General features: G+C 35.1%; 1 protein-coding gene across 4 annotated transcripts in view; it reads left to right on the top strand.

Moving 5' to 3' along the window:
- The window catches only part of TRAPPC10 (trafficking protein particle complex subunit 10), a 106925-nt gene that overhangs the window by 41185 nt on the left and 51491 nt on the right, over positions 1 to 14249 (top strand). For all 4 annotated transcript variants that reach the window (XM_043994621.1, XM_043994622.1, XM_043994623.1 and 1 more), the window contains exons 5-7: positions 3338 to 3533; positions 8708 to 8819; positions 9923 to 10170. In XM_043994621.1, the coding sequence (XP_043850556.1) occupies positions 3338 to 3533; positions 8708 to 8819; positions 9923 to 10170 (556 nt within the window). The remainder of the gene's footprint in view (positions 1 to 3337; positions 3534 to 8707; positions 8820 to 9922; positions 10171 to 14249) is intronic.

The raw sequence follows: 14249 nt of genomic DNA on the forward strand, positions 1-14249 counted from the left end.
TAGTATTTTATTTTTTTCCCGTTACATGTAAAGATAGTTCTTAACTTTTGTTTATACAGGCTTTCCAATTTCAGATTTTTCTCCCTCCCTCCCCCCTCCCCTAGACAGCAGGTAATCTGATATAGGTTATATATATATATATATATATATATATATATATATATATATATATATATATATACACACACACACACACACACACACATAATAACATTAATCCTATTTCTGCATTAGTCATGTTATAAGAGAAAAATCAGCAATGATGAAAAACCTCAAAATAGAAAAAACAACAGCACCAAAAACAAAAAAAATAGTATGGTTCATTCAGCATCTATACTCCACAGTTCTTTTTTTTTTTTCTTGGATTTGGAGATCCTCTTCTATCATGAGTTCCCTGGAACTCTTCTGTACCATTGCATTGGTGAGAAGAATATAGTCCATCACAGTAGATCAACACTCAATGTTGATGATACTGTGTACAATGTTCTTGTGGTTCTGCTCATCTCACTCACCATCAGCCCACTCAAGACCCTCCAGGTTTCTCTGAACTCCTCCTGCTCATCGTTTCTTACAGCACAATAGTATTTCATTGTATTCATATACCACAACTTGTCCAGCCATTCCCCAATTGATGGGCATCCCCTCAACTTCCAATTCCTTGCCACCACATAAAGAGCAGCTATAATGCCTTAAGTCTTAATCTACTCCTATTTAACTTCCACATAGCCATCAGAGTGATTTTCCTAAGCCACGGGTCTGACCATATCCGTTTACTACTCAGTAAACTCTAGTGGCTCTTCTAGTGGGCATTTAAAGCTTTTCACCACCTGGCCCCTTCTACCTCTCCAGTCTGTTTAGACATTACTCACTTCCATGAACTCTGTGGTCCAGCTATAGAGGCTTTGTGGCATTTAAAATTATATGGGGTTGGGTCAGCTAGGTGGCGCAGTGGATAGAGCACCGGCCCTGGAGTCAGGAGTACCTGAGTTCAAATCCGGCCTCAGACACTTAACATTTACTAGCTGTGTGACCCTGGGCAAGTCACTTAACCCCAATTGCCTCACTAAAAAAAAAAAAATTATATGGGGTTGCCCTATATACTTTCCCAAGTTTAAGGAAACTTAACTGGGGTTCTAATATATTGCTACTTAGAAATTACTGCGCCAGTTTGGGGCATTAAGCATTTATTAAAGTATATTAAATATTAGTAAAGAGATACCACGTTGCTCAGAAAGAGCAGAAGGCCTACATACCTAGGAAAGAAGAGAAAAAGAAAAATCTGCCTCCTGCCTCCTTGAGCATTAAGAGCCAAGAGAGCATGTCAGAGTGGAAGCCTCCTGTGGGTCTGGAGGAGAGGAGGCCCTTCCACACTGCTCAAAACTGATTGGCTAGCATCATTCAGATCTATTGGTTTACTGGACTTGAGGAGGGTGGTCCATGAATTAACTTCCTTTAGGTAGTCAGGAAGTTCAATCTACATTTCCTTTGAAATTCTCCTGACTCTGGGCTGACCTTAAAAAAAGTAAGCATGCTCTCTGGGTCTCATAGAACTCCATTATTTTCTCACAGCTTTGTTGTTGTTACTCATGCATGCCATTCCATATACTGTCTCAGTGCCTTTGTATTGGCTGTTCCTAAGACTTGGAATGAAGTTCTTATCTACAGTAATCTCTGGGAAAGATTCACTTCAAATTCATTATTCAAGATTCAGTTAAAATTCCACTGCCTACATGAAGGCTTTCCTGATCCCCACACAACTGTTAGTGAATCCCTGCCCAAAATTACCTTCTGTTTATTTTGCATGTTCAGATAACATCTCTGTGGTATGTACACACAAACATGCACAAAAACATGTGCACATGCATGCATGCATACATAATACATATTCGTGTTGTTTCCTCCAATAGAAATGTACCAACTTTGAGAGCAAGGATGATTGCATCTAACACATAGACTTACTATTACATGCATCTTGATTAATGACTAAAGCTCTTTTAAGACTAATTTAATGTTTTTAGGGTGAATTGGAAGAAGCACACAACAAGGAAACCACTTAGGACAATGCTGTAAAACTTGCATCTATGGAGAATGGTCTGCAAAACTCCCAAGTGTCACCTAAATCAGATTAAAAATGTAATTGGGAAAATTAAGGAGGTGAATAGAATTATAGAAAAGTTAGATATAATAGAGCTCTAGAGAAAATTGAATATAAATAGAAAAAAACTGTACCTTTTCCTCAGCTATACATGGGACCTTCACAACAATTAATCCTATATTACAGTATAAAAACCTCACAAACAAATGCAGAAAAGCAGAAATATTAAATGCAGAAGAGTGAAAAAGTCAATTAATTGGGCTTGCAATTAAAAAGAACCAAAAAAAAGAACAAATTAAAAATCCCCAGTCACACACAAAAATAGAAATCCTGAAAAATCAAAGGAGGGATTAATAAAATAGCAAAAAATCAAACAAACCGTTGAACTAATAAATAAAACTTGGAGCTGGTTTTTTGAAAAAAAAAAAATGAACTAGATTAACCTTGGTTAATTTGAGTAAAAAAAGAAAGAAGCATTACCAGTATCAAAAATGAAAAGTTACCATACTATTGTTTATTATAAAAATATATTATTGGGGCAGCCTGGTGGCGCAGTGATAGAGCACTGGCCCTGAATTAAGGAGTACCTGAGTTCAAATCCAGCCTCAGCCACTTAACACTTACTAGCTGTGTGACCCTGGGAAAGTCACTTAACCCCCATTACCCCACACACACACACACAAAATACCAAAAATATATATTATTCTTATTATTATTAAAAAATAAAAATGCAATACAAGTGAAGAGGAAATAAAAGCAATTATTAGGAGCTGTTTTGCCCAGTTATAGGCCAGTAAATCTGACTATCTTAAGTGAAATGAATGAATAGTTACAAAAGTATAAATTGCACAGATTGACCAAAGAGAAAGTAGAGTTGCTTTAATCACTGTATCTTATGACACAACTATTATTTTGATACCTAAATCAGGAAAAGCAAAAGCAGAGAAAGAAAATAACCTTTTCCCCCCCAATGAAGATTGATGGAAAATTTTTAAAGAAAATACTAGCAAGGAGATTACAGCAATATATTATAAGGATTCTATACTATGACCAGGTGGGTTATTGATGAAAGCCTTGAGCCAAGTTAGTTAGCTTTTCCTATGTTATTAACATTTTTTCTATAACATTTTAGAAAATTAAATTGCCTAGAAAATGTGGTAAATTCTGCTAAATTTAAGGGGAAACGATTCTCAGACATTATTGTTATTCTTTATCTAAAATGATCTCTTCATATCTTTGCAGGTGTGTGGTTCTCTGCGACCCTTTGAAGGATTCTTCCCGTACTCAGGAATCCTGGAATGCCTTCCTGACCAAACTCAGGACTTTGCTTCTTATGTCTTTTACCAAAAACTTAGGCAAGTTTGAAGATGATATGAGAACCTTGAGGGAGAAGAGGACCGAACCAGGATGGAGCTTTTGTGAATATTTCATGGTCCAGGTACTTCATCAAATACTGATTCAACTTTTTTGAGTTTGATTCCCTTGTATTTATTTACTTTTATTATTGTTTTTATAAACCAGAGATTAGTAGTAAGAGTAGCAAGAATAGGTGACCTCCTTATTTTTTGCCTTTGTAAAGTAAGACATAGTTTCTTAGGTAGCTGTATCCTTAGTTCCCCTATTGCTCTATTGCTTGCATCCTAACTTTACTTTTTTTTTTTTTTTTTTGGTGAGGCAATTGGGGCCAAGTGACTTGCCCAGGGTCACACAGCTAGTAAGTGTCAAGGGTCTGAGGCTGGATTTGAAATCAGGTCCTCCTGAATCCAGGGCCAGTGATCTATCCACTGCACCACCTAGCTGCCCCATTTTGTTTGTTTTGTTTTTTGTTTTTTTTGGTGAGACAATTGAGGTTAAGTGACTTGCCTAGGGTTACACAGCTAGTAAGTGTTAAGTGTCTGAGGCCGGATTTGAACTCAGGTCCTCCTGACTCCAGGGCCAGTACTCTATCCACTGCACCACCTAGTTGCTCCCTAACTTTACTTTGAAATACCTATGAACTCAGAATTACCTTGGTGTTTTCTTGCATATTATTACTTAATTCTCAGGGACCTTTTGGTTATTAATACACTGGGAATCCTGGTCATCTGGTTTCAGATCTTACAGAGGCTTTTTTCCAAACTACCACACTACTACCCACTATTAAGACATTTCAGTTCTTTTAAAATATGTCATATCAACCATGGTACCACTAAAATGTGGACAGTGGATTAATAAATTATAAAGTTTCCTATTAGAATCATCCTGAAATAAATTAAAACCAACTTTCTATTTCCAATAATTAATCATAGTGTTGCTGCCTCGTGAACTCAAATGCAAGTGCTATATAAATGCTAGCTGCTATTATCATCGCTGTTATGATTATTATTTTTTTCTATCATTAGTAGTCATTGAATTTAGTGTTAACATAGGTGCTTTGGATTTAAATCATGTGGATTATGGCAAGGAGTGGCGCAGTTCATTGTATTTTGTTAACTTTGTCCTTTTTCTCCAAGAAAGATGTTTTGAGTGTATATACTGATTTAATCATAAAGGGTGAAAGGAGATGATATGTGTTAGATTGTAGTTTGGAAGGCATTCATAGGGTCCTACAGTTTAGATCTGGAAGAGGCATAGAATTATTATTTTTTAAACATAGAATTATTTTAAAAGAATGACAAGCTTTTTGCTATCACTTGTGAAGAGAAAAATTATATTCTTACCACCATGACTTGATTGAAAAGGCAAATTTACTAGTTGAAATTATTTTGCATGCATTTGGCTCCATTTGCATTTGAGTCACAAGGTAGCAAAATATGATCAATTACTAGAAATGGAAAGTTGATTTTAATTAATTTTAAGCTGATTCTGATGGGAAAATATAATTTCTTAATCCTCTGTCCACATTTTAGTGGTACCATGGTTGACATGACATATTTTAAAAGATTTAGTATGTCTTAATAGTGGGTAGCAGTGTGGTACTTTGGAAAGAGCAAGCATAAGATTTGAAATCAGGTGACCTGGATTTGAATTCCAGCTCCACCATTTACTTTCTTTGTGACTTCTTATAGGCCCAAGGATAAGTCACATAAACTGAGCTTACCTCAGTATCTGTCTTTTGTAAAATCAAAGAGCTGGATTAGGTGATCTCTGAGATGATGGTCTCTTACAACTCTTATTTTTTTATCTTTTAAATACATTGCTTATTGCCTAATCTATTGAAGATCTCTTATGTTCAGTTTCCTCTTCCTCTTTTAAGCTTAAGTTTGCTAGTAAAACTCACTTTTTTAGTTTAATTGATACCTTTTGTTTTCATAACACCCTTCATTTATGACTATGCCTCTCCCCAGTTCTCTTAATTTTTAAAAACAGTTCAACAAAACTAGTTGATAAATCAACACTGAATTTAGTTATTTAAGAATATTAGAGGGGGCAGCTAGGTGGCGCAGTGGATAGAGCACCGGCCCTGGAGTCAGGAGTACCTGAGTTCAAATCTGGCTTCAGATACTTAACACTTACTAGCTGTGTGACCCTGGGCAAGACACTTAACCCCAATTGCCTCACTAAAAAAAAAAAAATTTTTTTTTAAGAATATTAGATATTGATTTCATGGTAATTATGTCCTATCAGACATAAATTATAAGAAAAAATACCACTAATCTGATTTTCAAATTAAAAGTAATAATTACATACTCCTCATGTTCAAATAACATCAGCGAGGCACATTTTTATTATCTCTTCTCTGGGGCCATGCTTGATAGTTACAATGTGTCAGTTTTATTTTATTCGTTCTACTTATGTTGTAGTTTTTATATATGTTGTTTCTCGGTTTTACCTGCCTCATTTTTGCATTATTATGTCTTTCTCTGTTTCTCTTATTTCTTCATATTTCTCATTTCTCATGTGACAGTAATATTTCTTGACCCATATATCATCATTTGTTTAGTCATTCCTCAATTGATGGACACCCATTTTATTTACATTTCCTTACTACCATAAAAAGTGCCTCTATAAACATGTCACATTGAGATCTTTCTTTCTTTGGTTTCCTTGTAAGATATGCCTAGCAGTGCAATCTCTGGGTCATTTTAGTCATTTTTAAACATAATTACAAATTATTTTCCAGAATAGCTGGATCATTTCACATATCAATGTTCCTGTCTTTTTCTGACATTTACTAATTCCGTCTAGGGGCAGCTTGGTGGTGCAGTGAATAGAGCACTGGCCCTGAAGTTAGGAGGATCTGAGTTTAAATCTGACCTCAGACATTTAACTAGCTGTGTGACCCTGGGCAACTAGCTTAATTCTAATTGCCTTAAACATCTGGGGCTATCCCCAGTTGTCCTGATAATATGTCTTGCCACCGGACCCAGATGGCTCTGGTGGAGAGAAGCTAGTGACCTTTGCACAACCCTTACTCGTTTAAATCCAATTCATTGAAAGACATGACATCTGTCATGGTCCTCTTCAAGAACAATAGATAAACAACAACTATTTCCATCTTTTTGAATTTATATGATTTAAGATAAACATAGAATTGTTTATATTTACATTTCTCATTTTAGTTATTTGGAACAGTCTTTCCTAAATTGTTAATAGTGTGTCATTCTTCTGATAACTGTTATATCCTTTGAAGACTCATCTATTGGGGAATGGTTCTTTGTCTTAAATATTAATACTAAATATCCACATATCAGACCATTATCAGACATATCAATTCATATAAAGTCATCCCTTATGCCACCTTGTTGGTAGTTTCCATTATCCTATCTGAATTGAGGTTGGGCTTTTTTCCCACTGCAAAAATTCTTCAGTTTTATGAAATGAAATTGCTAATTTTATCTTTTTTGACCTATCCTTTTTTGATTAAGAATTCTTATCACAGTTGTTAAAGATATAACAAATATTTTCTTCATTTTCTTATGATATGACTTTTTATATTTGAAAAATCTGTCTTCCCCTCTAAGGTTACATCATATGCTATCTGTATGTATCTTTCATGTGTGTGTGAAAGAGAGAGAGAGAGATGAAGTCAGACATGACTCAGCAACAACATAAATATCACATTTTAATTTTTTTTTGGTGAGGCAGTTGGGTTTGTGACTTGCCCAGGGTCACACAGCTAGTAAGTGTCAGGTGTCTGAGGCTGGATTTGAACTTGGGTTCTCCTGAATCCAGGGCCAGTGCTCTATACACTGCGCCACCTAGCTGCTCCCACATTTTAATTTAAAATCTAAATTGCAATACCTTTGGAAACTTGATTTATTATTCTGTTGATTGCTTGGACTTAGGAAAGTGATGGAGAACATGTAACAGTGCACATGGGTCACTGGTTCATGGTTTTTTTTCCCCCAGAGAGCAGGTTGTTAAACATTTACTAGCCCATCTGTGGAGCTCGTTGGGTTTTTTTTTTGTTTTTTGTTTTTGCATATTTTTGAGTTTATTTCTCATTCTCCCTTAATCTAGTCTGTTTCATTTCTACTTTTTCCTCTTTAAAAAAAAAAGGAATTTAATTGGTATATTTGGTATATTTTGTTGCACATTACAAAAATGGCTCCCTTTATCCTTCCTTACCTCCTCTCCCAGAGAACTATCTCCTACAAGATTTTTTTTAAAGAAAAAGAGGAAGAGAAAAAACATTGACAGAACTGATTTATACATTGAAATAGTCTGAAAATATATGTATGTAATATTCTATACCTGTGGACCTCTTGTCTCTGAAAAGAAATAGAATTGGATATTTTTGGACCATGCTTTTATTTCTAATTGTTCACCATTCACTTGTCATTTTTTTTGTTTTTATTCTTTCTATTTATATTGTAGCCTTTTGCACAAATTTTTATACTTCTGTGTTCATACTTCGCAATTTTTTTCCTTTTTAATTTTTATTTTTTTCTCTCTTTTAAAAAATGAATACCAAGTAGTTTGATCTTTATTACTTAATAGTTTGAGATCTGGTACTGCCAGATCCCCTTCCTTTATACCTTTTTCACATTTTCCTTGAGATGTTTGACCTTTTGTTCCTTGAGAATCATTCTATTATTTTTTTTAGCTCTACAGAATAACTTATTCGTGGTTTGATTGATATAACACAGTTACTTTTAAAACTTTAAAAACATTTTATAGATATTAACAAATTATCTTAATTTAGCCATTTTTCTTCTGACTTTAGACTTTATTTCTTGACAATGGAATAGAGTAGTCAGCAAACCAAAGTAAGTGTCCATGTGGAATTTATAGTATAAAAAGATAATTAGAAAGTATCTTAGGGGATGAGTCATTTGTCATATGGGGAAACACTTGTCCTTCCTAGTGGCTTTAAGTCTGTGGTGATACCTGGATAGTAAAGGTCTTTACCATGGGCAAGCAATTTTTTTCTCAGTGGTTGTTTTTGTCAGAAGTGACTTTGGGGTAGCTAGGTGGCACAGTGAATAAAGCATTGGCCCTGAATTCAGGAGGGACCTGAGTTCAAATTCGGCCTCAGACACTTGACACTTACTGTGTGACCCTGGGCAAGTCACTTAACCCTCATTACCCCACCGTGCCCCTCCCCCCCCAAAGTGACTTTGATGTATAATACATACAAATAGCTCTGAGTGTATGTTGTCTATTTTTTCTTTTTACCTTCCTAAATAGGAAGAACTTGCCTTTGTCTTTGAGATGCTACAGCAATTTGAAGATGCCTTGGTACAGTATGATGAATTGGATGCCCTGTTCTCTCAATATGTTGTTAACTTTGGTGCAGGTGGTAAGTAGTGAATAATGGTTGCACCCCTATATCTCTACTGGTAAAAAACCAAAAAAACCCCAAGAGTAAAAGAATGCAACAATTCTGCAAATACATGTGGTAGATGAATTTTCATTTTCTTTAATTAGAAATCATAGAATCAGCTATGAGTAAAAATTCATGTGTGTGTTTGTAAAGCAAGAGATTATTTAAATCATTTTTTCAACCTTCTCGAATTGTCATGTAGTATTTGAACCAGGTTCTGTGCCCTTCTACAGGGAATATCTGGACCTTTTTTAATCACAATTTGTGTTCATTATCTCAGGGTTCTGCAAGATTTTAGAGCCTTAATAGCAGTCTAATCTAGGCTGAAGTCTGATTACTGCCCTCTTGGTTTGAGCTTTGCAAGATCCATTTTTGGTTCTGGGCAACACAATGATAGGCTTGGCTCTGGCAGGAACTCTAATAGACTTCTACTGGCCTTAGCTCCTTTCGACAGTTGGAAGGCTTTATGTAAGTGTTAAGTGACAGAACAGTAGGCTTCCTCTTGGTCTGAACTTCTACTCTGGTTACTCAGCTGCAGGCCTCAGACTGATTTGGCAGCTGATTCCCAGGATCTGCCCAAGTATCAGAGCCATACAACTGCTTCTTGCTTCTATTCTGTCTACCTGGTATGCAGCTGCAAGTCTTTGTCCCTAGGCACAGTACATCTCTGAAGCCATGCTGGCTCTGCAGTGTAGTTCTGGGGTCAGAACAAAGCTATCAATTGGCAATTGTTACTGTTCTATGTACATCAGATGCTGTCCCTGCTGAATGGAACTTCTTCTTGTCATACTACATACCTATAGGCCCCAGATTAGTCCCCTGACTAGAAGACCCTGCACCTCACTTTTCTCACTAGACTCTGTCCCAATACTTACAGACCTCTATCTCTCTTCTGATGCTGACTTGGGTTAGAAAAATGACTCGGTGTAGTTTGTTCTTGAATTTCTTGTTTATGATCCTCGTTGTTGGAGTAATTATGAGGCATAACTGGGCATATACTGCTTCCTCCTACTGTGCCATCTTTGCATAGTATCTAGTAAAATAAATTAACCCATGGTTGGTTCCTTATGTTTATTTAGATGGTGCAAACTGGCTGACTTTTTTCTGCCAGTCAGTGAAGAGCTGGAATGGATTGATTCTCCGAAAGCCAATAGATATGCAAAAACGGGAGCTAATACAAAGTCAAGAAGCTACGCTGTTAGATCTGCGAAGTTACCTGTTTTCTCGACAATGTACATTGCTCATCTTTTTACAGAGGCCATGGGAGGTATCTCAGCGTGCACTAGAACTCCTTCACAATTGTGTGCAGGAGCTCAAACTATTAGAAGTGAGTCTGATCTTATTTTTATTATTTCTTGATGAATAATAAATATTTTTGTGCTCTGACATTTAAAGTATCAAACTGCTTATACTTACTGAAAACATATTGTTCCATAGATATAAATTTTTTAAGTTGATAACTATATTCCAATATAATTGGTTTCCTTTGTGATCCTATGTATTTTATTTTATTTAAAAACATTCTGAGAAGGGATCCATTGACTTCATTATACTGCTAAGGAGGTTGGTTCGTGACACTAAAAAAGGTTAAGATCACGTATATATTTTAATATTTCATTCTTGATTCTGCTTCATATTTAGGGTTTTTTTAAAATATATTAAATCTTTAGCCATTTTACTTGCTTATTTCCTAAGACCTCCTCCACCCCATCTCAGTTACGCACAAAGATGATCTTCTTTATTTTCAAAATTGTTATTCCCCATTGTTCTTGTTCCCCAGAAACTACTAGCTCTGCTGTGACATGGGCCCCTCCTCCTGTTCAAATAGGCAGATCATCACCCTACTGCTCATATAATTGGACCAATTGTCACTTCCAACTTTAATCCACCAGAGATTCTGCCCTTGTTTTTGGGTACCTATGGTATTAATTTTTAAAGTTGTTTTCCCATCCCTGAATGTAATTATTGTAAAATTGTAATCATCCTTCTAGATTTTTATTTACTTTTCTAAACTTCTTTGATTCAGTAGGGTAATTAGAATCAAGAAATTAATGCAATAACACAAGAATAGGGGTGGGGAGCAATAAAACAAAACTGAACAGTATATGATTATAAAGACCAAGCTTGAACCCCACAGAAGCGATGAGAAAATGCTAGTTAACTGCATGTTGGAATGTTCCATATGCACTCAGATACAATCACTGTATCCATTGTTTTTATGAAGTAACTTTTCTTCTTTAACCTTTATTACAAGGGAAGGTTTCCTGGGTAAAGAAACTGTATTTGGAATGAAGGAGATGTAGAACAAAAGGCATCAGTAAAACAAAAAAATTACTCTGGTTCTACAGATATTATTGACTTCAATCATTATTTGTTTTGTGAGTTTGTGTCTCAAGGTATTTTTTTAAATCTCTTATTAATATCTATCAACTGTAGGGAGATTGCCCATTTCCGTGAAAAGTTTGTTACTAGCAATTGTCATCCAAAAAGTAGCATCTTTGACAAAAATATCTCTAGAGGTAGTGCCTCCCTGTTCTTGTGGTGGTCATTCTTTGATTCATGAGAATTGTACAAAGGGCCTGAATAAATGTTTATTTTAATGGACTGAATGAGCTTAGTCATGTCATATTCACTCTTAAGAATTTTGTAATAAAACTCTCATTTTGTTCTTAAGCCTGTCTCCTTTCATTAAAAAAAAAAAAATTATAGTATTAGAGATTTAGAACTGGAAGGGACCTTAGACATCATGGAGACCCAGGCCCAGAGCATCTTGACTTGCTCGAGATGACACATAATATATGATAGAGGCAGGATTTGAACCCAGGACCTCTGATATTTTTCCCACTACATCATACTTCGTCCCACCTTCAATTCTGGAGCATTATGCATGATAAATACCTTCATAATAATATTTCTTTATCCATGAAAGAAATTGTATATGAAACCAGATTCCAGTGCGTTACTTGTCATATACTAATTCATTGTTTAATACGCATGAGTAAATATTTTCATGTTATTATCTTTAGCTGGATAATTTTGTTTTTCTGGTGAAGGTAAATTCTTAAGAATCGTAATCCTTAATTTATACCTGTTGATATTTATTTTTGCAATTATATTATTTTGGGCAAATCCTAATCTCCAACTTCATCAACTTTCTAGCAGTCATAATATATTATGCATAACAGAGCTTCCTTCAGGTCTCAGCTAAGTTGTCATCATCTTGAAGAAGTCTCTCTCGTTTTCCTTAATCTTAGTACCTTTCCTCTGAGACTATCTCCAATTTATCATATATACACGTGTATGTGTATATATGTATGTATGTATCCTTTTTTTGTAAGTAATTGTTTGTAATATCAGCTAGCTGATAACATATCATACAAATGTAGATCATGGAGGATCTAAATGTGAGTTTTTTACAAGTTCCAAAAAAAACCCCCAAAAACCCAGTTAAACAAAGCATTATAGAAGAGTAATTGAAACAGAGAGTACATTCCATTTTACACTTTAGTATTTCCTTAAAAGTAGTATCCTAGTGGTAATTCCTGAAAAGAAATTATGTGTGCTTTAATTTTTAAAAGTTGTTACCCATGTCATTCTTAGTTTTGATTTATGTTGCTATTTAAGGTTATTTTCATTTAAATGTTGGTAGTTGTATATATAATTCTGACTTACTCTTTATATTACTATAAACAAGTTTTCCCAGGTTCCTTTAAATTCTTCCTAGCTACCCTTTATAGCACAATATTGTTCTTTTACCATATGAAATAATATTCTCTCATATACCATGATCTGTTTCCAACTTCTTGCTGTTAAAAATAATGTTGCTATAAGTTTATGTATACTTGAACCTGTTTTTGCTGTTAGTAAATCCCATAGTAGTATTGCTGGGGCAAAGTATAGGAATAATTTTGTAACTTTTTTGCATAATTCCAAATTATTTTGCAAAATAGTGGAACTATTGTGGAACAGCTTCACCATGGTATAGGTATAATTTGCAGCTTCGTCATGGTATAGGGGTCAGCCTTGGAGTCAAGAAGACCTGGGCTAACTACTGCCTCTGACACATTGCAGTTACATGACCATGGGCAAGTCAAATAAACATCTTAGTGCCTCCAAGCAAATCAAAAAAGACAGTGAAAGGAGTTTCTCTGTTAGAAAGTTTCTTCACCAAAAAAGTCACAGGTCTAGTCCCAGCTACCACTCACTCCATGACTATACATAATTAAATCATAGCCCTGAAAGGGTGTGAGCATGTGAAATTACCTTCTTTTTCTTTTCTTTTAATTTTTTTTATTTTTAATAATAATAAACACTTTTATTTAAAGTTCTGAGTTCCAAATTCTACCTTCTCTCCCTCCCTCTCCACCCTCTCTCCAAGGTGAAATTACCTTCTTTTTCATCTATACTTGAATTTACCTTTGGTATTTTTCTTTTTCTACAAACTGACATCTGCTTTCCCTTCCACATTTCACACAACCCCAAAATTGACACATATTCCAAGAATAGGTTTAAATGTTTAGAAGTAATGAATTAATATAAAAATTGAAAAACACAGGGTAGAAAATAAAATTCCATTTATAATATTTTTCTCCAAAGAATTCAAATTTATCACCCACATCCTGTTGGCTATTGTTTATTGAATTCAGTTTTTCTCTACTCCTCAACTTCTGCTCTTATATTTGGAAATTCCAACATATATACTCCCTCTGTCACCCTACTTCCTTAGTCTGCTCAGTTTCCATGACCTACTCATCCTGCACTTAAGCTTCACAAAAGACAGTCATACTCTTGATTTGCCATTACCCATAACCCATGTTCACAAACTCTGAAATTCCTTTATTTGAACACAACTTATTCTTTCTTTCTCCAGTGCCTTTTTTTTTTTAATGTATGAGGTATTTTATTTTTTCCATTACATGTAAAGATAGTTCTCAACTCTCCAGTGCCTTTTGACACCCTAACCTTGTTCTTCCTCTTCATCATATGTTCCAATTCCAACTGTTAGCTCTTTCTCAGGCTCTCCTCTCTATACTGGCTATACTCTCCTAGCTTCTCTATCTCAACCTTTTGATATATGAGCTCAATTCTATATAATCCTCTACTTTTGAATCTCTTTCCTCTTTGTCACATCACTAATCATGCCTTTCTTAACCCAAACTTTAGAATATTCCTACCATCCATCACTTTTGCTCTTTTCATGTGCCGAAGAATGGAGCTGAAGAAAGTCATAAAAACTATCTTGACTGGATCTACTACAAATTTATTTTACATAATCACAACTGGGCCCTCACTGCAGCAATCTTAGATTTTCCTCAATGATTCAGTCTTCATTCACCATAAAGGCTAGTTCCAAACATTTCTATCTGTCCTCAAACCTCCCATGGCACCCTGTCCCTTCAACTTATT

Source organism: Dromiciops gliroides, chromosome 3 (genome assembly GCF_019393635.1).
Source record: "Dromiciops gliroides isolate mDroGli1 chromosome 3, mDroGli1.pri, whole genome shotgun sequence".
NCBI classification, from domain to species: domain Eukaryota; kingdom Metazoa; phylum Chordata; class Mammalia; order Microbiotheria; family Microbiotheriidae; genus Dromiciops; species Dromiciops gliroides.